The sequence below is a fragment of the Jaculus jaculus genome, chromosome 8 (genome assembly GCF_020740685.1).
Source record: "Jaculus jaculus isolate mJacJac1 chromosome 8, mJacJac1.mat.Y.cur, whole genome shotgun sequence".
NCBI lineage: Eukaryota > Metazoa > Chordata > Mammalia > Rodentia > Dipodidae > Jaculus > Jaculus jaculus.
The window spans coordinates 56,029,463-56,051,721 of NC_059109.1; the positions used below are offsets into that span (position 1 = coordinate 56,029,463).

Sequence of the window (22,259 nt, forward strand, 5' to 3'; positions counted from 1 at the left end):
ACTGAGCCCTCAACAGTCACTTATTCTCAGCACTTCGACTAGATTTACAGTCAACCATTTACATAGCAACCACCAACTGCAAAAACCCATTTATATGGCAACCACCAACTGCAAAATAGCAGCTGCTGACATGGGAATTTGGGGTGTCTTTGAGAGTGGCAGAGATGTTCTTGGCTGCTACTTAGGCCTTAACTCAGAAATTGGGGTGCTGGATGGTCAGTCACAATAAATTTCCACTGAGTCAGTGGCCTCCAGGTCTTGTCTTATGAATTCAATGAATGAAATCCAGAGGTTGAGGTTTAGAAAGATTTTTTTTTTCAAAGTAGGGTCTCACTCTAGCCCAGGCTGACCTGGAATTCACTATGTAGTCTCAGGGTGGCCTCAAACTCACAGGAATCATCCTTCCTACCTCAGCCTCAGTTCTCTTCATGGGCTGTTCCCTTAATCAGGATGAAGTGACCTTCTGAACTAAACTCTTCTGACTAGTTTTGATTTGAAATATATATATATATATATATATATATATATATATATATATATATATATATATAATATTTTTTTTTTCAAGGTAGGGTTTCACCCTAGCTCAGGCTCCCCCCAGAATTAACGATGTACTCTCAGGGTAGCCTTGAACTCACAGGGATTCTGCTACCTCTGTCTCCCAAGTGCTGGGATTAAAGGTGTGTGCCACCACACCTGGCTTAGATTTGAAGTATATTTGTTTAACATTTCTTTTCTTTCTAATTTTTTTAATATTTTATTTACTTATTTATGAGAGAGCTAGAGAAAGAGGCAGAGAGAGAGAGAGAGAGAATGGGTGCACCAGGGCCTTTAGCCACTGCAAATGAACTCCAGATACAAGCACCACCTTGTGCATCTGGATCTGGATTTATGTGGATACTGGGGAATCAAACCCAGGTCCTTAGGCTTTGCAGTCAAGCACCTTAACTGCTGAACCCTTTCTTCAGCCCTATTTTCTTTTTTAAAAAGTAGTTTTATTTATTTGAGAGAGTGACAGAGAGAAAGAGCCAGATAGGAAGAGAGTAAGTGTGGGTGTGCTGGGGCCTCCTGCCACTGCAAATGACTCCAGATGCATGAGCTACTTCATGCATGTGACTTTATGTGGATACTCGAGAATTGAACTCAAGCCATCAGGCTTTGCAAGCCAATGCTTTTAACCACTGAGCCATATCTCCCAGCCCTGATTTGAAGTATATTTAGTCAGATATCACAATAACAGCACCTGCGTGTTTTCTGGTTCCATTTGCTTGGAATATCTTTTTCCAGCCTTTTGTCCTATGGTAGTATCTATCTTTGCTGACAAGATGCATTTCTTGGAGGTAGCAAAAGATGGTCCTATTTTTTTTTTAATATTTTATTTTTTTATTTATTTGAAAGGGGGGAGGGAGAGAGAATGGGCACACCAGCACCAGCAAATTAACTCCAGACACTTGTGCCACCTTGTGCATCTGGCTTACATGGGTCCTAGGGAATAGAACCTGGGTCCTTTGGCTTTGCAGGCAAGCGCTTTAACTGCTGATCCATACCTCCAGCCCGATGGTCCTGTTTTCTAATACAATCTACTATTCTTTTAATAGAGTATTTTTTGTGAGTTGTAGCCCTCTGAATGTGGTTATATCTCCAGTGTCTTCTAGTATCTTCTAGAGCTGGCTTGATAGTCTAAATTCCTCCAGGCTAATTTAATAATGGAAAATTTTTCTCCTTTAGTTATGACATATAATTTTGCCAGTATAGTGATCTGGGCTGGCATCTGTGGTCTTTCTGAACTTGAAATAAATTATTCCAGGCCTTTCTGGCTTGTGAAGTTTCCATTACTAAGAACTTTTAATGGCACAATGAAAATATTTGTGGTGTGATGGTAAGTGAGATAAATTTAGCAAGTGGAAAATAATTTAATTTTAATTAATCACATGCACATAACAAGATGATAGAGTATACTAAAATGTATATATTACATGTCACTGAGTAGTGAGAATGACCAATTTTCATTATCATTCTTCTGTCCACCTACATTTTCCAAAAATCTACAATAAGTTTGTAACTTTTTTTTTGTTTGTTTTTGGAGGAGGGTCTCACTCTATCCCAGGCTGACCTGGAACTCACCATGTAGTTACAGAGTGGCCTTGAACTCACAATGATCCTCCTACCTCAACCTCCCAAGTGCTGGGATTAAAGGTGTGCACTACCAAGCCCGGCAAGTTTGTCACTTTTATGATTAATATTTTTCAAAGCATAGGTTATATTGCTAACTTCTTACAGCAGTTACCTTCTTTTGCTGGGGCAAAATACCCAACCAGAAGCAGCTTATGGAAGAAAAAGATCTATTTTTTGGCATACAGTTTTGAGAGGGAGGTCTATCATGGCACAGAAAGCATGGCAGGAGCAGGCATCCAGTGTCACAGTTTACATCAGCAGAGAGTAAGTAGAAAGCACAAAAGCATCAACTGGGGTTTGTCTATAACATTCCAAGTCCTGTCCCCCAGTGACACACGTGAAACCCTGTAAAATCCAAACACAGCTTATGTACTCCCAACATATAATTGTACAGAATAAATTTCTTGTCCCAAGAGGAAGGAAGGGAGCACATCAAGGTAAGACTTAACCAATTCAAGATCAAACACCAGCAGGGCAAACATCAAATCCTGCAGCTCCATGTCTGGCTCCTGGGACTTGTGATGAAATCATCTGACCTCCAAAAGACTTGGGTGATCTTTCCCTCCAGTTCTGCTGCTTGTCAGCCCTCGCCCAAGGAGCACCCACCCTAAGCCTGCAGTTCTTCTAGGCAGAAGTTCCACCATCCTGGGATCTCCAACATCCCAGGTTCTCCACTGCAACCTACAGTTCATCTTAACAGCTTCACTCAGTAGCTTCCTAGGGCCTCCTTTCAGGGACCTCAACCCTACTTCATATTTCTCAGCTTCAGCCACTCTCTAGCACTAAAGCACAATCCAGGACCCTATATTTTCTGCATTTTTCATGCTTATAAAACCAATACCATGTGGGCAACACTATGTATCTCCATGTGGGGATGAAGCCTGACCTTGAAGAGCAGGAAACTCCTTCAGCATTCTTCCTTCAGGCTCCCTCCCTTTAAAAAATTATTCTCATTGTCTTGAGCCTTCAATGGGTTTGGTCTTGTCCTCGGGACATCCTTCCCATTGTCCCAATGCAGAGCATCTGGCCCATCCTCAGTGGTGGTAATATCTTTAAGAATTGGAGAGCTCCAGGCTCTGGGCCTGGAACCTGAAACTTACTTGCATTTCTTTCTGTGCCAAACTACATATATACATGTATATACAAATTTTTTGTTTTATTTTTATTTATTTATTTGAGAGTGACAGAGAGAGAAAGAGGAAGAGAGAGAGAATGGGTATATCAGGCCCTCCAGCTACTGCAAATAAACTCCAGACATGTGCACCCCCTTGTGCATCTGGCTAATGTGGGTCCTGGTGAATTGAGCCTTGAACTGGGGTCCTTTGGCTCCACAGGCAAGTGCTTAACCACTAATCCATCTCTCCAGCCCCAGACTATATATTTTTCCTGTCCTCTCATTCTACATTTTGCTCTTTCGCTGTTGATCTGAATAAGAGCATCAAAAAGAAGCCAAATCATAGACTGTATGCTTTTTTTTTAAGATTTTTTTTAAAATTATTTATTTATTTATTTGAGAGTGACAGACACAGAGAGAAAGACAGAGGGAGAGAGAGAGAATGGGTGTGCCAGGGCTTCCAGCACTGCAAACGAACTCCAGATGCGTGCGCCCCCTTATGCATCTGGCTAACGTGGGACCTGGGGAACCAAGCCTCGAACCAGGGTTCTTAGGCTTCACAGGCAAGCGCTTAACCGCTAAGCCATCTCTCCAGCCCCTCTGTATGCTTTTTGCCCTGAGATTCTCCCCACCAAACACATAGTCCATTACTTTAAAGTTCAGTTTTGTTCAACTTCTCAGGATATGAGTGGATTCTTTGCCAGAATATCTTATGAACTGCTTCTATCCCCATTTCCAATGAAGTCCCTTTTCCCCTCTGAAACTTCCAATGTTGTTATGAAACATCCATTGTCTGTATTTCTCTCTACATTCTGTTCAGCCTAACTCCCACCAGAATGGCTCAGTACATTCCACTTACAGCACTGTAAGCCTTCTCCAGTCCAAAGTCCCAAATCCTTCCACATTCCTCCCTCAAACCAGTTTCAAAAGACTAAGAACTGCCAGGTGTGGTGGTGTACACCTTTAGCCGCAGCACTTGGTAGGAGGATCATTCTAAGTTCAAGGCCAGCCAGAAACTACAGAGTGAATTCCAGGTCAGCCTGGGCTAGAGTGAGACCCTCCCTTGACAACAAACCAACAAATAAGACAAGGAGCCATACAGTCAGGTAAACTTTGGGGGGGCATGCTTTCTTTTTTATTATCATTACTTTTTTTTGTTTTTCGAGGTAGGATCTCACTGTACCCCAGGCTGACCTGGAATTCACTGTGTAGTCTCAGGATGGCCTCAAACTCATGGCGATCTTCCTACCTCTGCCTCCTGAGTGCTGGGATTAAAGGCATGCGACACCATGCCCAACCTAAAGTGGGGCGGGGCATTCTTAATTTCTATTGCCACTGACTGCTCCTTCTGTTTGCAGAAAAATATTGTTGCTCATTTAAAAAATTTTATTGCTCTGTTTTTCTGGTTTGTGGTTTTGTTCTCTTCACTACTCTACTCCCCAGAGGATGACGTGTATCTGCCAAGTGAAATACTGCTGCAGGAGTACATCATGAGAGATTATGGCTTTGTTTACAAGGGTCATGAAAACTCCATCACCTCCAGGCCCTGGAATTATGGGCAGGTAACATCATCACCAGAAGGTGGGCCTGGGATGGGTGTGTTAAGGCTGGTCCTTAGCTGGACAACCCTGTTAGCTCATGAGGGCCAGCTAACAAAGGGCATAATGTAAAGTCTGGTCAATTTCCCATCCCTTTCCTTTCGAGCTTTTTAGGTTTTACAACACAAAACTGAAAACATGAGCAAAGAAGACCTGCAACTATAACTAATTTCCATGTGCCTGTCTCCCCGATTCAACGGGGACCAATTTATTATGTCTTCTCTTATCTCTTCCAGGGTCAAGAGTCCATGGGACAGATAGTACCTCAAGGTCCCCCCACTTTTTTTTTTTTTTTTTTTTTTTAGGGGTAGGGTCTCACTCTGGGCAAGACTGACCTGGAAGTCACCATGTATTCTCAGGGTGGCCCTGAACTTATGGCAATCCTCCTACCTCTGCCTCCCAAGGCATGCAAACCATGCCTGGCAAGCCCCTTGGGTTTTTGTTGTTGTTGTTTTTACATGGGTCTCACTATGTTTTCAAGGTTGGTCTTTAATCCTCTATATAGCCTAGCTTGGCCTTGAACTTGCAATCCTCCTGCCTTTATCATTCACACATGAAGAACTGTTTTCACATTTTAAAATTATTAAAAAGGATTTTAAAGGAATAACATTTGTAACATAAAACATTATATGAAGTTCAAAGGTTGGTGTCTACAGGTAACATTTCATTGGAACATGTGCATCCTCATACATGTAGATGCTGACTAAGACTGCTTTCATGCTATAATGGTAGAGGCGAGTTGTTTAGACAGAGCCCATGGTCTCCCAAGGCTGAGGTATTAACTACCTGCCAGTTACAGGAAAAGGGTAACCAGCTCTGGTCTATGCTTCTCCATTCCCACTGCTCTACTGGAGTTTTGAAAGGAAAATATAGATCACATATCATTTAATCCAACAATACTCAAGAACGTAACATACGCATCTAGAGTTCACTTGCAGTGTCTAGAGGCCCTCACGTGCTCATCTTTCTCCCCACCATCTCCTTCTTTCTCTGTCTCTCTCTGCTTGCAAATAAAAGAAAATAAATTTTAAAAGATTTTTTTAAAAAGAATATAGCTCCAAAGTATGATCATTGCGGAACACATAACCACAGTACGTGATCCAAACAGAAATTAAACATCCAATCACTGCTCAGAGGGGAACCTTGGAAGAGGAAAAGTCTTCCACTCTACCTACCCATGGTTGAGGTCATTTTCTTTCTTCCTTACACTGCCACACAAACTTCAGGGGGAGAATGGGCCACCTTGCTGAGGAAAATCACACTGTCCCCATTCTTCAACTATGGGAACTTGTGTTTTGAAACTGAGGTGGCTCGCAGTGCCTTTGGCAGCTGAAGGGTCCCCACGTATGTCATACACGTGTGTTGCAAATGTATGTCATGAGCCTGCCCTGATCTTTCTAGTGCTTTCTTACAACGTTAGCACTGTGCTCCTCTCTCTGATCCCAGTACTCGGCACCATCTTCTCCCTCTCCTCAAATGCTGGTCCTCTCGTCATCCAGGTGGCCTTTCCCTATTCCAGATAGGAGAGGACACAGGTCCTGGGACCTACCATGCTCAGAGACCTCAGGAAATGTCTCTCCTCTCCCCTTCCTGTGCCCCTATCCTAAATCCAGGAGTTTCATTGACCTCTTCAACCCAACAGAGGCCTCTCACTTTCTGAATGCTTTAGTATTCGCCCAGCTTAGTTTTGCAGAATTCTGAATGTCACACGAGCTTGCTGGAGGCAGGACCTTGCCTTGTTTTTAGCCCCCGCTGTCCTTCACCACATGCACACCATTCCTTAAAATCTATAAACGATGGTTCCAGAAATCTTGTAATTTTTGCTCTCTTCTGTTTTCTTCTTTGAAATGCCTTGCAAGTTTGAAGAGGACATCGTCAATATCTGCTTTGAGATCCTCGACAAGAGCCTATACTTCCTAAAGAACCCAGGCAAAGACTGTTCTCAGCGGCGCGATGTGGTGTATGTGTGCAGAGTAGTGAGTGCCATGGTAAGGACAGGGGCTCCACACCCCTATCTGAAGACACCCCAAGCCTTTCTCCGATGCGGTGGAAACCTAACTGTCCGTCCTTTGCAGATCAATAGCAATGACGACAGAGGCGTGCTGCAGGGGAACTGGGGCGAGGACTACACCCAGGGCACCAGTCCACTGGAGTGGACGGGCAGTGTTGCCATCTTGCGGCAGTGGTCATCCAGGGGTGGGCAGCCTGTGAAGTACGGACAGTGCTGGGTCTTTGCTTCTGTTATGTGCACTGGTGAGTGAACGCTCACCCATGGACTCCTCCTGATTCCCTTGTCATGTCAGGCTGTGACCATCTCCACTCTCACATAGGCCACTGTGGCTCATGAAGGGTTGGGAACCAGGGAGTGATGCGTAGAGCCCTTAGCCTACACTTCAGTCTCCAGGTAGGAATCTGTTGCAGTCATTTCACAGCCTCTTTTACAGAGACTGGTGAGGGGGCCACCTCAGCTGGTGGTGGCAGTGGTGCTGTACTCCTGTAACCATAGCACTTGGGAGGTAGAGGCTGGAGGATCAGGAGTTGAAGGCCATCATCAGCTACGTTGTGAGTTTGAAGCCAGCCTGGATTACATGAGACTTTGTCTCATAAGACCAACGAAGAAAGAAAGAAAGAAAGAAAGAAAGAAAGAAAGAAAGAAAGAAAGAAAGAAAGAAAGAAAGAAAGAAAGAAAGAGCAATAAAAAGAGAAAAAAGACAGAAAGAAAAAAAGGAAGGAAGGAAGGAAGAAGGAAAGGAAAGGGAGAGAAAAGGGAAAAAAAAAAAAAAGAAGGGTTACTTGCATAGTGCAACTTGCAATCTTAAAGCAAAAGCAAAACGCTTCTTCCTGCTGCCCGCTCAGCTCAAGGTGAGCCTGCACTGGACAGACAGGTGGAAGAAACTGGAGGTACAAGCAGACCCGGGGTAGCCTGAGCTCACACATGCAGGCTTCTCTGAGAGACCCGATGAGTCAGCACATTTAGAGCTTGGTTATCTTGCTGACGAGACTTCCCTTGAGGCATGGGAGCTTTGTGCATATTGGTTTCTTTACAATTCAGTGAAAAGTTGCTGTCCTGAGAATCTATGAAGATGGAGAGCCTGGGGATACCAAGGAATTGCCTGTCCGCCTCTTGCAAGACCTTCCACAGGGCTGTCTGGTCACCTTCTGTGTTCAATGCTTGCTCAAAAGGTTGACTGAATTGGAGAAAGGGGAGAAGACAAGGGCCAGAGTTCTAGACTTTCTTACAGGGGTGACATGGCTTGGCAGTTATGGTCAAGTGAAGCAGAGAGAGAGAGCAGCTGTTTTAATATGAGCATTCAAGTCAAGTGACCTCATTGAGCTGACTTGTGAGATAGGCTGGGACTACTCTGGCCCTTTGCAGTCTCAGTTCTGTCTTGGGCTGGGAAGTCCCTATAGACAGGTGGCCTCCTAGGGACATTGTAAACCTCCCCCTCCTGGGAAGAGTGAATGTGATGAGCCTCTCTCTGAGCTCCGCACCACACTGTCAGGTGACAATCTACCTCCCAAGGCACACTTGGATCTTGGCTTAATTTGACGTGACTCTGGACAGGTGGTGTGTGTGTATGCAGTAGGTGGTAGGATAATGTCTGCTTTGTTTGAACATACCTGGAAAAGCTTAGCCTTAAAGAAGCCTTTGTAAAGCCACCCCAAGAAGCCACAAGAGGGCGGTGCTCGTTTATCAAAGCTGGCTGTTACCAGCTATGTGGCTTCGTCTCTGATGTGTTCATGAGCATGGAATGAAGGTCCTTCTAGACAAAGCCATTCTTCCCCCTTTTAAAATTTCTTTCTTTTTTTTTCAGTACTGGGGAACAAACCCAGGCTTTGATAGATAGATTAGATAGCTATGTCCTCTTTTAACTCTTATCTTTAAGTAGAATTACAGATTCATAATTTTAGAATTAAAAGCCATCTGGTCCAGCTCTTCATTTTATTATCACAAAGAGACTAGCCCCGAAAATTTAAGCCACTTACCTCAGGTCACACCACTTTTCTCTCTCTCTCTCTTTCTTACATTTTTATTTATTTATTTGAAAAAGAGAGAGAGAGAGAGAGAGAGAGAGAGAGGAATATAGGTGTGCCAGGGCTTCTAGTCACTGCAAACAAACTCCAGACACATGTGCCACCTTGTGCATCTGCCTTTATGTGGATATTGTGAAATCAAACCTGGGTCCTTTGGCTTTGTTGGCAAGCGCCTTAACCACTAAGCCATCTCTCTAGCCTCTATCCTTATGTTAAACTACTAAAGTTACTCCAAACCTTAAAAACTGAGAAGAGGACCCAGGTTTGATCCCCCAGTAACCCATATAAGCCAGCTGCACAAGGTGGCACATGCATCTGGAATTCGTTTGCAATGGCTAGAGACCCTGGTGCACCCATTTTTTCTCTCTCTCTCACTAAATAAATAATTAATTAATTTTAAAAAATGAAAGGCCAGAAGAGCTCCTGCCCATGAGAAAGCAGGAGGTGGTTACTCCCACTTCTCTTTTGAACTGGCTACAGCATAGATCTAAAGTTTAAAATTTTTTTCTTTTTAATTATCACATGTTTTAGGCTCTTTATTTTTAACCTGGAAGACTCCGAGAAGGAAGGACCCTAAATGATAAGTTAATTAGTATTTTAAGTGGCACACAAATGACCTCTTTTTTGTGGATGGATACAGGCAGTAGTAGAGATTCAGGGCTGGGCACCCATGGTCTGGGAATAAGGGAGGTACAGGTTTACAACAATCTCGTCTCTAGTGAAAGAACTCATGCATGGTCAAACAATCCTGCTTGAAATCGGCTCAGGGATTCTCTCTTCTTTTTCTTCACTTTAGTAATGAGATGCTTAGGTGTCCCAACCAGGGTGGTTTCCAACTTCCACTCTGCACACAACACAGATGGCAACTTGACCATTGATACCTATTATAACCGAAATGCGGAAATTCTGCCAACTGAGAAGCAAGACAAGATCTGGTAAGAGGCACTGTCTCTAAGAACTCTGCACCGCGCTAGGTAGGGGAGGAGCTGACTTGGTTCACTCAGCCTCAGGAGACATGACTGCCCTGTGCCTTGCTATGGCTGCTCAGCCCCGGAGGCTGTTCTGGTTAATTAGATCATCAGACATGGAAGACACTGGGGTGCCATTCTCAGCACCTCAGCCGCATGAATAGCTGTCTCCTGTCCACCGGCCTGCAGGCCTTCATGCACCTCACTTTTTTTTGAGGTAACATTTATTTGCAGTGGTTGGAGGATTTGGCACATCCATTCTCTCTTTCTTTCTCTCTCCCTCTTTCTCTGTCTGTCACTCTCAAATAAATAAATACTTAACAAAAAAATTTTTAGGGCTGGAGAGATGGCTTAGCGGTTAAGCGCTTGCCTGTGAAGCCTAAGGACCCCGGTTCGAGGCTCGGTTCCCCAGGTCCCACGTTAGCCAGATGCACAAGGGGGCGCACGTGTCTGGAGTTCGGTTGCAGTGGCTGGAAGCCCTGGCGCGCCCATTCTCTCTCTTTCCCTCTACCTGTCTTTCTCTCTCTGTCTGTCGCTCTCAAATAAATAAATAAAAATATTTAAAAAAAAAATTTTTTAAAACTTCTTTGGTTAAGCTTATTCCAAGGTATTTTTTGAGGCAATTGTGAGTGGGATTGTTTCCCTGACTTATTTCTTTAAGCTAGTTATTACTTTCTAGTAGAGTGAAGGAAAATAGAAACATAAGCAATGATATAAAGCATTCTTCATAGTGTCTGGGGCCTGGAAGATCCTCAGGAAATGTAAGTCTGGTCCTTTCTCCCTTCTGTAGGAACTTCCATGTCTGGAATGAGTGCTGGATGATCCGGAAAGATCTCCCACCAGGATATAATGGGTGGCAGGTTCTAGACCCCACTCCCCAGCAAACCAGCAGTGGTAGGTGATGACCTCCCTGGGCGGCCAAAGAGAGCGACAAACCACATGAACAGGAGCCAGAGAGAAGCAGCATTGTCCCACTTCACCCTTGCCCAGAGTCAGAACCAAGACAGTGTCAGCTTTGGAGTCTAACCTCACCATTAACAGAGGTCGTCTGGATGGGTCAGGCCTCGGGTCTTTCCTCACCTGTGGGGAAGATGGTGATGACAGTGGCCACTTCGCAGGGCGGCTGTGAGAATCAGATGTGTATAAGTATGCTTGGTAAACTGGAGGCCACCTCAGGATGAGGGCATTGCTGCCCATCCATGCTTCTCACCTTCCAGGGCCCTTATGTTGGCAGCCATGTCCCATAATTCTTTCTGCCTCTACAGGGCTGTTCTGCTGTGGTCCTGCCTCTGTGAAGGCCATCAAGGAAGGGGACATCCACCTGGCCTATGATACTTCTTTTGTGTATGCTGAGGTGAATGCTGATGAAGTCGTCTGGCTCTCTGAGGATGGCCAGGTTCAGGAAATCCTGGCCCATAACACCAGGTCCATTGGGAAGGAGATCAGCACCAAGACTGTAGGGTCGGACAAGCGCCAGGACATCACCGGCTCCTACAAATACCCAGAAGGTACCTGGGCCTGGAATTTGGGCAGGGACAGATGTAAGCCCTGGAATAATTCCAGGTGAAAACTATCACCACCACCTCCTTGTGGAAAACTCCTAGGGTGCTTCACTGGATTTTCCTAGGACATTTGGCTCTGGGATGGATTTGCCCAGATTAGTAAATAAAAATACAGCATGCCAGTTTAAATTTGAATTTCACATATATTCAGCTAAACAAATATACAATTAATATAAATATGTCCCAAATGATATGCATGACATCTTTATGCTAAAAAGAACTTACTACCCAAAATCCAAATTTAACTGGGTATGGTTTTTACCATGAGCACATCCCAACTATATTGCGTTCAACCTATTATGAGAAGTTGTTATTTATCTTAAGTTCAAACTTGATTAGTGGCTCTGTATTTTATCTGATAAACCTCCTAGGATGACACCATTGTCCTCCTATGTCCACCTCATCAGGGTGGCAGCAGAGGGGGAAATAGATAGTCAGGGAGAGGGCTCTGGGCCTGTGGAAGGGAGCAGACATACCCATGGAGACCTTCAGTGGATTCAGGCTCTGCCATGCTGTGGCTGCTCAAGCCGAGGCCATTTTTACCAATGCCATGCTTCCACTTCCCCATCTGTAAAACAAGATAACACCGCTTCAGAGGTGAGTTAAGTGAGTTAGTACACAGATCACAATGGGAACTGTGCCTCTGGCAAAGAGTTTGGAATACATCTGAGTTAAGCCTGGGAGTTGAGCTATCTCCAAGGGAAAGACATAAAGTTCTACTTAAAAAGCCTGCTTGCCTGGCGTGGTGGCACATACCTTTAATCCCAGCATTTGAGAGGCAGACATAGGAAGATTGCCGTGAGTAGTTGGAGACCACCCTGAGATGACATAGTAAATTCCAGGTCAGCCTGAGCTACAGTGAAACCCTACCTCGAAAAAAAAAAAAAAAAAAAAAAAAAAGCCTATTACTCATTTTAAGAAAGAGGATGCTGGCAGGGGAAAGAAGCCTCTGGCTTTAATGAGGACAAGGATGCAATATTCACAGTAAAGAACCATGCTGAGTGCACAGAGATGAAGGGACTGTGATGCAGCAAGAGTTTAAAAGCAGCACGGATCCCACTTGCAGCCACGATGCTGCGTGCATCACTGCATGGCAGCTCACCACACATCATGAGGTCGGGGATTCCGGATAGCAGCTGGGAGTTCAGTTGTTTTCCTAAGAAGGTCATTGGTCTTCTCCACTTTCCCTGCTGATGTCTTTGTTGTGTGTGGATCTGTTCTGCTAGGATCTCCTGAGGAGCGGTCTGTCTTCATGAAGGCTTCCCGGAAATTGCTGGAGCCAAGAAGGGCCTCTTCACCCCTCCTGCATCTCCTGGGGTCTGGGGACTTGAAAGACCAGCCAGTGCAGCTGCAGCTGTGGCTGGCCAGGACCCCCATGTGGGGCCAGGACCTGCTGCTCATGCTGCATGTCAGGAGGGTTCCAGACAGAGCCCATACTCAGAGTCCCATCGGACTGATGGTGCGGTTCTGTGCACAGCCCCTGCTGCATGGAGGCAGCGCTCGGGAGCCCCTCTGGAGGCATGTGGTGCACTTGAACATGGATTTGGGGAAGGGTAAGTATGAGGCAGGCCCGGAAAGGCATCACTAGGTAGAATCGCTGTGTGTTCATAAACAAGACTGGGCTGGTCCAGCCAGATCACAGAGAACCCCCTCCCCTAACACACACACACACACACACACACACACACATCCCAGGCAGTAAAGATACTACTGTTGGGCACTTAATTGCCAGCCACTGAGCCTGTGGTGGCATTCTACTGTGTGAGATAACAGTGAGGTCTGGGGGAAGTCTTCCTCTCTAACATAACCCCTAAACCCAAGATGATGTTTTTACGTGTGTGTGCATGCGCACGCGTGTGCTGTGTATGCATGTGTATGTAACCATGCCACACCCGTGGTGGCCAGAACAGAAAGTCAGGTATTCTGCTCCATCACTCTTCCACCCATTTTATTTGAGCCCAAATCTCTTACTGATCTTAAAGTTTGCCTTTTTTTCCCATGAATTTCAGCTATTCCTGGTTCTCTGATCCCATATGGAACTGGGGTTACAGGTGTGCATAGCCATGCCCCGCAGTTTAATGTGAGTTCTGGAGGTTCAAATTTGGGAAATCTTAGGCTGAGTTCTGAAGATTCTAACGCAGGCAGGCAGTCTTAGACCCCTTCAGGCGCTCCTGCTTGCACAGGACGCACACTTAACCCCTGAACCATTTCTCCAGCCCCCTCAAGATGATTTTTGCCTGTGCTTAGAGATGCAGTGGCCACTCCTGCTGCCCTACAGCGATTACAGAAACAAGCTGACAGATGAAAAGCTGATCCGTGTGTCTGGCATCGCTGAGGTTGAAGAGACAGGGCAGTCCATTCTCGTCCTCAAAGATTTCTCTCTGGAGCCTCCCCGTTTATCTATTGAGGTAAGGGTCTCTGGAGAAAGATGGGAACCCAGGGATTCTCTGATGCTCCTAACATGGGGGCTGGGGGTACAGCAGTGAACAAGATCCCCCCCCCACCTTAGACACCAAACTGACAATTACAGTGCAGCATGGTGTGGTCTCTGGTGCCCTACACTTGAGCTTAGCTAAAACATCAAGCAGTGATGGTCTGGGCTGGAGAGATGGCTTAGCGGTTAAGCACTTGCTTGTGAAGCCTAAGGACCCCGGTTCGAGGCTTGGTTCCCCAGGTCCCACATTAGCCAGATGCACAAGGGGGCGCATGCGTCTGGAGTTCATTTACAGAGGCTGGAAGCCCTGGCGCGCCCATTCTCTCTATCTCCCTCTATCTGTCTTTCTCTCTGTGTCTGTCGCTCTCAAATAAATAAATAAAAATTAAAAAAAAAAAAGCAGTGATGGTCTTAGGCAGGCAACATTTGAAGAGGATGTACTGGAAGGCGCTGTGTAGGGAAGTTATATAGACATGAAGGCATTTTAAGGAAATTGCTTAGCAAAGGCAAAGAGACAAAAAGGCAACCACTGGGAGATGCAGTAGAGGAGACCGGTTTCAGACAGACAACAAGGCCACTTTCAAAAGATGAAGGTGATGAGGAAGTGAGAAAAACCTTGGGCTAGAGAGGTGGCTTAGTGGTTAAGGCACTTGCCTGCAAAGCCTAAGGACCCATGTTCAACTCTCCAGATCCCAAGTAAGCCAGATGGTACAAAGGTGAGGTAAGCACAGGGTTGCACATGCCCACTAGGTAGCACAAGCATCTGAAGTTTGATTGCAGTGGCTGAGGCCCTGGCATGCCAGTTCTCTCTCTATGTCTCTATTCTCTCTTCTCTCCAAAAAAAATTAATTTAACTTAATTTTTTAAAAAAGGTAAAGGGACCTTTTATTTTCAAACCTCAGATTGAAAATCTCATTGCCAGAGTGGCTGGTTTGGTTCTTTCATGAGGAAGATGAAGGAAAGGTACTGAGGAAGGCAGGCATGCTCCCCATATCCTATCACCAGTTTCACTTCCCCATACCCTCATTTCCCCACCTCTCTTCCCCTCTCCCCCAAACATGCCTCATCCGAGTCTGGTTCTACACCCGGTGGCTCGGTCAACAGCATGCCCAACCCTATCTGGAAGGAGAATTGGGTATCCCAGATTGGATCATAAATCAGCTGGCCCATGGTTTGAGGGTATGCTATCAGGTTGTCAGGCCAGATGATGCTGGGCAGCCTCTGGGATGGGGCAAACAGTGGACAAGTGCAGACACACCCTTGGTACCGAGACCAGAGCCCAGCCTGTTACCCAGAGCAGGGCCCTGGTTGTGCTAGGATCCTGACACAGCATGTGCCAAGTAGGCTTCTCATGGGTTCCCATGGGTGTGAGACCTATGATGGTGTCTGTCACTATGCTGGCTTCTAAAGCCATTTTGGCTTGTTTGGCTTTGACACTCTCATTAGAGACTTGGTTCTTTTGTTGAATTCCAGGTAAGTCAGGGTGTGTTGTGTGTTTTCTTCTCTTTGACTCTCTGGTCAAGCCAGAACATGTCCTTAGCTTGATCTGGATGGTCAGAGCTTATAGTTCAATCTCGTTTGCTGATATCCATCACCTGGCTGGCATTATCCTGGGCATAGGGGTTCCAGAAACAAGGACAGAAACTCTGTCTCCCACTCATAGGCCATGGTTGTGTTGCCCCATGCTCCAGACCTCAAAAGTCAAACACTGAACAAGAACGTGTCCTGCCAGTGTCTGACAAGATGCAGCAGGGCACGAGGGAAAGACGCTGGGCTGGGGCCTAAGACCCCTTTGTTAGGTTCTGACCCTGCTCTTAACACGTCATGAGACCTCGGGTTCTTCACTTCCTCACTGATGGCATGAAAGGATGGAATGATGTCACGGATGGTACATGGATGGCACACACGACACTCCTTCCTTATCCCATGCCCCATTCAGACATGACTAATCTATCATGACTGACTGGATTTGTCCTTGGGATCCTACTTCACACAGCCTTCATAGTAGCCATCACTAACCCTTTGGCGCTGACGCTGGTTGAATTCTAGTCAGCATCTTTAACTAGATGGTGGGGAGGGAAACAGGTTTCAACTCTGACGTTTTCGATTGGTGTAGCATTCTAGAGTAGCCTGTCCTCCTAGAACACTGAACATATGAGTTCATCACACTCTTGGCTTACACTTTTCTCTACCAGTGTGGCAGTACCTTAGTTAACCTCAGTTAAAGCAGTCCTTGGTGGGCACAGAGGTGGGGGAGGGGAAGAAGTTTACTGAATGAGGTGCAGGCCAGGGCACCTGTGTCTTCTCTCCACACAGGTGTTTGAGAGGGCTGAGGTGGGCCATGCCCTGAACATCTACATCACCCTCACCAACACTCTGATGGTGGCCCTGAGTAACTGCACTGTGGTGCTGGAGGGAAGCGGCCTCATCAGCGGGCAGATAGCAGAAGAGTAAGTAATGCTGCCCATGGGCCCCTCACCCACCTGCTTCTGGCCTGTCTGTTTCTCAGGCTGGTCTCTGAGAGGCAGCGTGTTGCAGTCCGGTTTGCATTGCTGGTAGAAATCACCCAACCAAGAGCAGCTTCTGGGAAAAAGATTGATTTTGGCTTACAGGCTCGAGGGGAAGCTCCACGATGGCAGGGGAAAACGATGGCATGAGCAGAGGGTGGACATCACCCCCTGGCCAACAGAAGGTGGACCACAGCAACAGGAGGGTGTGCCAAACACTGGCAAGGGGAAACTGGCTATAAAGCCCATAAGCCCGCCCCCAACAATACACTCCCTCCAGGAGGCATTAATTCCCAAATATCCATCAGCTGGGGAGCTAGCATTCACAAAACCTGAGTTTATGGGGGATACCTGAAACAAACCACCACACAGCACCTCCTGGGACCATAAGACCCTCGTCATTCTGCAGATGCCACCTGTAGCAGATTTAGGTTCGCTGAGATGGACTTCCAGACTAGGCACAGTTACGGAGGAAGGGATTTATTGAAGCTTACAGATCCAGGGGAAGTTCCATAATGGCAGAAGCTGGCCTGCTTTCACAGGGCCAAGCAGAGAGAGAGAGAGAGAGAGAAGCACAAGCCTAAAGCCACACAACACAGCACACTTCAGGAACTCCAGCTAGGCTCGCTTTGCATTTCTTTACATTGAAATCCCAAACCCACCATCACACCTTGAGATCCGCCCAGTGACACCGCCTCCAGCCAAGTGGCTGCAGATGCAAATTGCAAACTGATAAAACACTGAGTATATTGGGGGCCATCTAGTCAAACTACCACACCGCCTCCTTTCCCAATCTCCTCTGGGACACATCAGAGGGTAGGTAGAGCCGGGAGTGGGAGGTGCTCACGCACTACAGAGATTCCCCACCCTATCGCCCACCCAAGCAGTCACAAGCTCCAACAGGCTGCTGTTGACTTTCAGCCTTGGAACGCTGATGGCTGGAAACACCTTACGGATCCAGCTGGAGCTCTACCCCATCAAAGCTGGGCTCCGCCAGCTCCAAGTCCTCATCCGCAGCAATGAAGTCAAGGAGATCAAAGGCTACAAAGACATCTTGGTTGCTGCAGCTGGAGTGCCCTGAGTGCTGCCCTCCCCGTGGGGCTCCCAGGTCTCCCCTTGCCCCTCCCAGCACTGCCTCGCTGCCTTTTAGCCCTGCATACGCTATCTTTGCTCCACCTCTGTCCTGGGGATGAACGGCGCTCTGTAGAACCACTGTGTCCCTCGAGAAGAAGCAATCAAGGCATCTCAGCTCGCATCTGTGCTAACAAGCCACTCACTGCTGCCAAGGGTCCTCTGGGCCTGGCTGCCAGCTGTGTGGCTGGATCCTGCCTGCTCCTACTTTTCCTCCTCCCTCAAGGCCGCCATCCAAAAACAAAGTCCACATGAACCTCCCTGAAGCTACTTCTCTGAATCTGAGGGTCCCGTGCTTCTCAACTTACATTTTCTTGGCCAGCCTGGAGGCAGAGGCAGGAGGGAGACCTCTGGAAAGGTGGCAAACACGGTGCCAACAACCAGAAGCTTCCCAGAAGATCTTCTCAGCTGTTGCCGTGTGAGCACGCAGCATGGCACTTCCTCCACAAGCATTGCCCACAGGCCCTCTCAGGACAGACCAGCAGGGTTCTGGAAAGTGCGTCACAGCTGGGGCGCTCCGGGGACAGGCCTTGGCTTTCCCTGACTTCGTCCTTGCTCGCTCACACCCCCGACCTTCCATCCTCTCCTTGCCACCCTGCCTCTCCCCAGCCCCTCTCCCCTTGCATCTTTGATGGTGTTTTCATGACGGGAGTCAATCTTTTGTATTTTTCTCCTTATGGTTATTAAAGTCATCCATGTTCACTATTGATTATTAGGAAGTAACAGAAGAGTATAAATAAACTGAAGCAAAATTACCAACAGTTCCCTCATCCCAGAGGAAATATATATATACATATACATATATAAAATTTATAAACAAAGAGAGGAAAAGTGGGGAAACAGAGAATATAAGAATGAAAATGGGGCTGGAGAGATGGCTTAGCAGTTAAGCACTTGCCTATGAAGCCTAAGGACCTGGGTTGGAGGCTCGATTCCCCAGGACCCACGCTAGCCAGATGCACAAGGGGGCACACGCATCTGGAGTTTGTTTGCAGTGACTGGATGCCCTGGCGCGCCCATTCTCTCTCTCCCTCTCTCTCTCTCTCTCTCTCTCTCTCTCTCCCTTCCTCCCTCCCTCCATCTTTCTTTCTGTCACTCTCAAATATTTAAAAATATTTTAAAAAGAATGAAAATGGCCAGGCATGGTGGATTTAGGAGGCAGAGGTAGGAGAATTGCCATGAGTTTGAGGCCACCCTGAGACTACATAGTGAATTCTAGGTCAGCCTGAGCTAGAGTAAGACCCTACCTAAAAACAAAAAATCAAAAAAAGAAAAAAGAAAGAAAGAAAGTGAAGGCTGGAGAGATGACTTAGCAGTTAAGGCACTTTTTTGCAAAGCCTAAGGACCCAGTTTCGATTTCCCAGTACCCACATAAGCCAGATGCAAAAGGTGGAACATGCATCTGGAGTTCGTTTGCAATGCCTATAAGCCCTGGTGTGTCCATTCTCTCTCTCCCTCTCCTTCTTCCTCTCCCTCTCTCTCTTTCTCTGCCTCTTTTTCTCTCAAATAAGTAAATTTTTTTTAAAAAAAAGGAATGAGAATGAATGGGCATACCAGGGCCTCCTGCCATTGAAAATGAAGTCCAGATGCATGCACCATTTTGTGCATCTGGCTTTACATGGGTAACGGGGAATTGTACCCCGGGGCCAGCAGGCTTTGTCAGCAAGCACCTTTTATCCACTGACCCATCTCCCCAATCCTCTGCTAGCTGTTTACCGTGCACGTTTCTGGTCCTTTTCCTCTTTCCCATGGATGTGTAAAAGTCACTATAACACGTGGAAACAGCTCCCCCATAGGAAATTTAGAAAACTCAGAAATTGAAAATCAGAGGATTTTCCTATCCATTTTCAGATCTGGGCCTTCACTCATTGAGATCTTACTGACCTCCACCCCTTTGTCAGTTTCTCCTTCTCCCTCCTGCTTTTTTGCTTGTTAGTCCCCAGTCCTCTCTTCCTCCCTTCTATTTTCTCTTTCGGGTTGCCTCGCCCCAGCAGGAGCCTGTGCACTCACCTGCACCTTGTGGGCCAGCTGCACCTGTCCCCACTAACCATGACTAGGCATTGCTGTGAGCTTTCTCACTGCCTCGTCCCTGCTGAGTTCCAGGTGGCTCCCGCCCTCAGGAGCGGGTCACCTCTCCTGGCCCTTGCAGAAATGTAACACTTTGCTTCTCTGCCAAGTGCCCGCCTCTTTTTTTTTGTTGTTGTTGTTCATTTTTTATTTATTTATTTGAGAGCGACAGACACACAGAGAAAGACAGATAGAGGGAGAGAGAGAGAATGGGCGAGCCAGGGCTTCCAGCCACTGCAAACGAACTCCAGACAAATGCGCCCCCTTGTGCATCTGGCTAACGTGGGACCTGGGGAACTGAGCCTCGAACCGGGGTCCTGAGGCTTCACAGGCAAGCGCTTAACCGCTAAGCCATCTCTCCAGCCCCCGCCTCTGTTTGATCACTGCCCTCCTGTCCTATCCCTGGCTGTGTCACTGAAGAAGGACTAGGAAACAGTTCTACCCACCTCCTAGGGGGATGTGTATACTCGTAATCTCTATTTTCCCGGTCCACCTTTCACATGATTTTCCTTCTTCTCACTAAAAAATGGCTTCAAAGGCATACTCTGTAAGATTTTCCTGTTTTCACTTATGCAAGCCTTTCTGTCTTTCCCTTCCTCAGTTAAATGAAATAGATTATCTCCAAGCTCCCTTCCAGCTGGGCACCCCCTAGGCCCAATGTGAGGATCAGCTAATTACGTGACACACCGTGAGATTAGAATCTGCAGCACCTCCCTGTCGCCTGACAACAGCCCAGTGGGGCCAGTCAACTGGGTCAGGGACTCCTGCAGCCAAATGGTGGCAAAAGAAATGTCCAGGCAAAAGCAAGAAGATGGCCCAAACCAGGCAGGCTCCTGACAATGGTCTTCCTGACCCCTTTACAGTGCATCGAGCCTATCTGCCCAGAACCTTTGGGCTGTGAGTTTTGGGGTCCCCAACATCCAGCATCAACAGGTGACATGAATCAGAGCTCTCAACACCATGGAGAGAGCTTGGCTCTCGGGTGTGACATTATGGCAACAGTAGTCACGCCAGCCCACCTTCCCTTGCAGGGTTGTGTGACGGTCAAAGGAAGAAGTGGGTCAATAGTACTTTATAAGTTGTGAAGCACGTTCACTTGTAGAGGTCCTCTGATCCCTTTACTCTCTTGGGTGACTGTGTCTATTTCTGGGGGTGAGAATGGGAGGGGGGACAGAGAAATGCACTTGGATCTGCTAATTCTAGCTTTTCTTTATGGCCATTTGCAGGGAACCTCCACATCATACTCCCCTCACCCCAAAATGGGAGCCAGTGCATCACACCCCAGGAGTCTATACACAAGGAAACTGGAAATTTCTCAGGGGTATGCCAGAAATTCATAGCAGGGCTGGAATTCCTCCCAAGTCTCGGTAGGTCTTAGAAAGGTCTGGAGTTTCCCAACATCACTCTACTTGAGCTGGCCAGTGTCACAGGGATGGCAGGTGTGTCATCTGTACAAGTGTCCCTCCCCTGAGGTCACAGCACTGCTTCCTTCTAGACAGAAGGTGCTCACTGATTTTGCTTAGGTGTCCTGGACCGGGAGACCAGCTGCTGTGCTGAGCTGCCTCGCTGCCTCTCCACACCTCCCCACACACCCCGTGACTCATGGTTTGCAGGAACCCAGCAGAAGGCTAAACCTATAACCTCATTAGGCCTAGAGTCCAGGGTTATCCAGACCCCAACACCCAAGTAGAGTAGACATTAGGTTTTCCTGGCTTTCTGGACTCCAGGGGTCTGTGTCCCTGGGATTTGTTGACCTCTTTTCTTCTACCTTAAATCAGGCTTCTCCTGACCAAGATGGGTCCCCTGGGGTGGAACAAGAATGAATTCCTTGCCCTCTGCTCCAAATATGGAGAGGGCTTGGGGGAGTCACTAGAGCTGCCCAGAGTTGAGACCCCTACTCCAGGGCCTTTACTCACAGCGGATGCCTAATGGCTTCAAGAGCCTCAGTTTCTCCCAGATGCTTATGGTGCACCCCAGGAGTGCTGTGTTGTCTCCACGGCCTTCAGGCTCCTTCTCCTTCAGCTGTCACATCTCCAGACCTGCACACCGCAGCTACACGCACCTTCCTTTCTGCCCTCACATTAAGCTCTCGTGCTTCTGTCCCTTCTTGTCTCTGCATGTGGCATTGGACTCAGGCCTTTCCCTTTGCCATGCATAGATCAACTTTTAAAAATGTTTTATTTATTTGTAAGCAGAGAGACACCAAGAGAGAATGGGCATGCCTCCAGCCACTGCAAACAAACTCAAGATGTATGACCACCTTGTGCATTTGGCTTACATGGGTACTAAGGACTTGAACCCAGATTGTTAGGCTTTGCAGGCAAACGCCTCAACCACTGAGCAATCTCTCCATCCCTAGATCAACTTTTAATTCATCCATGCCATCCAAACTGACCATGTTTTAGACACTGTGATAAGCATTTAAAAAGCTCTGGAGTTTGGCTGCATTCACAAGCTGTTTCATTGGCTTTTGTTTTTGTTTTTAAAGCAAATGGCTTTAGGCCTTGGTTTTCTCATCTGTACAATAAAATTAACAATAATTCATAGAGATTGAGAATAAGAGGGTAGGGGCTGGGGAGATGATTCCGTGGTTAAAAGCCCTGACCTGGGTTCAATTCTCTAGCCACCTATGTAAAGCTAGGTGGGTGTTCATTTGCAGTGGCAAGAG

General features: G+C 46.9%; 1 protein-coding gene across 1 annotated transcript in view; it reads left to right on the forward strand.

Moving 5' to 3' along the window:
- Positions 1-17,474, forward strand: part of Tgm7 (transglutaminase 7) — a 32,463-nt gene extending 14,989 nt beyond the window's left edge. Inside the window, exons 5-14 of the mRNA XM_004660738.3 lie at positions 4,733-4,851; positions 6,747-6,875; positions 6,963-7,140; positions 9,719-9,857; positions 10,681-10,784; positions 11,156-11,398; positions 12,679-13,005; positions 13,700-13,860; positions 16,203-16,336; positions 17,315-17,474. Of these exons, the coding sequence (XP_004660795.3) occupies positions 4,733-4,851; positions 6,747-6,875; positions 6,963-7,140; positions 9,719-9,857; positions 10,681-10,784; positions 11,156-11,398; positions 12,679-13,005; positions 13,700-13,860; positions 16,203-16,336; positions 17,315-17,474 (1,694 nt within the window). The remainder of the gene's footprint in view (positions 1-4,732; positions 4,852-6,746; positions 6,876-6,962; positions 7,141-9,718; positions 9,858-10,680; positions 10,785-11,155; positions 11,399-12,678; positions 13,006-13,699; positions 13,861-16,202; positions 16,337-17,314) is intronic.
- Positions 17,475-22,259: the final 4,785 nt, after the last annotated feature.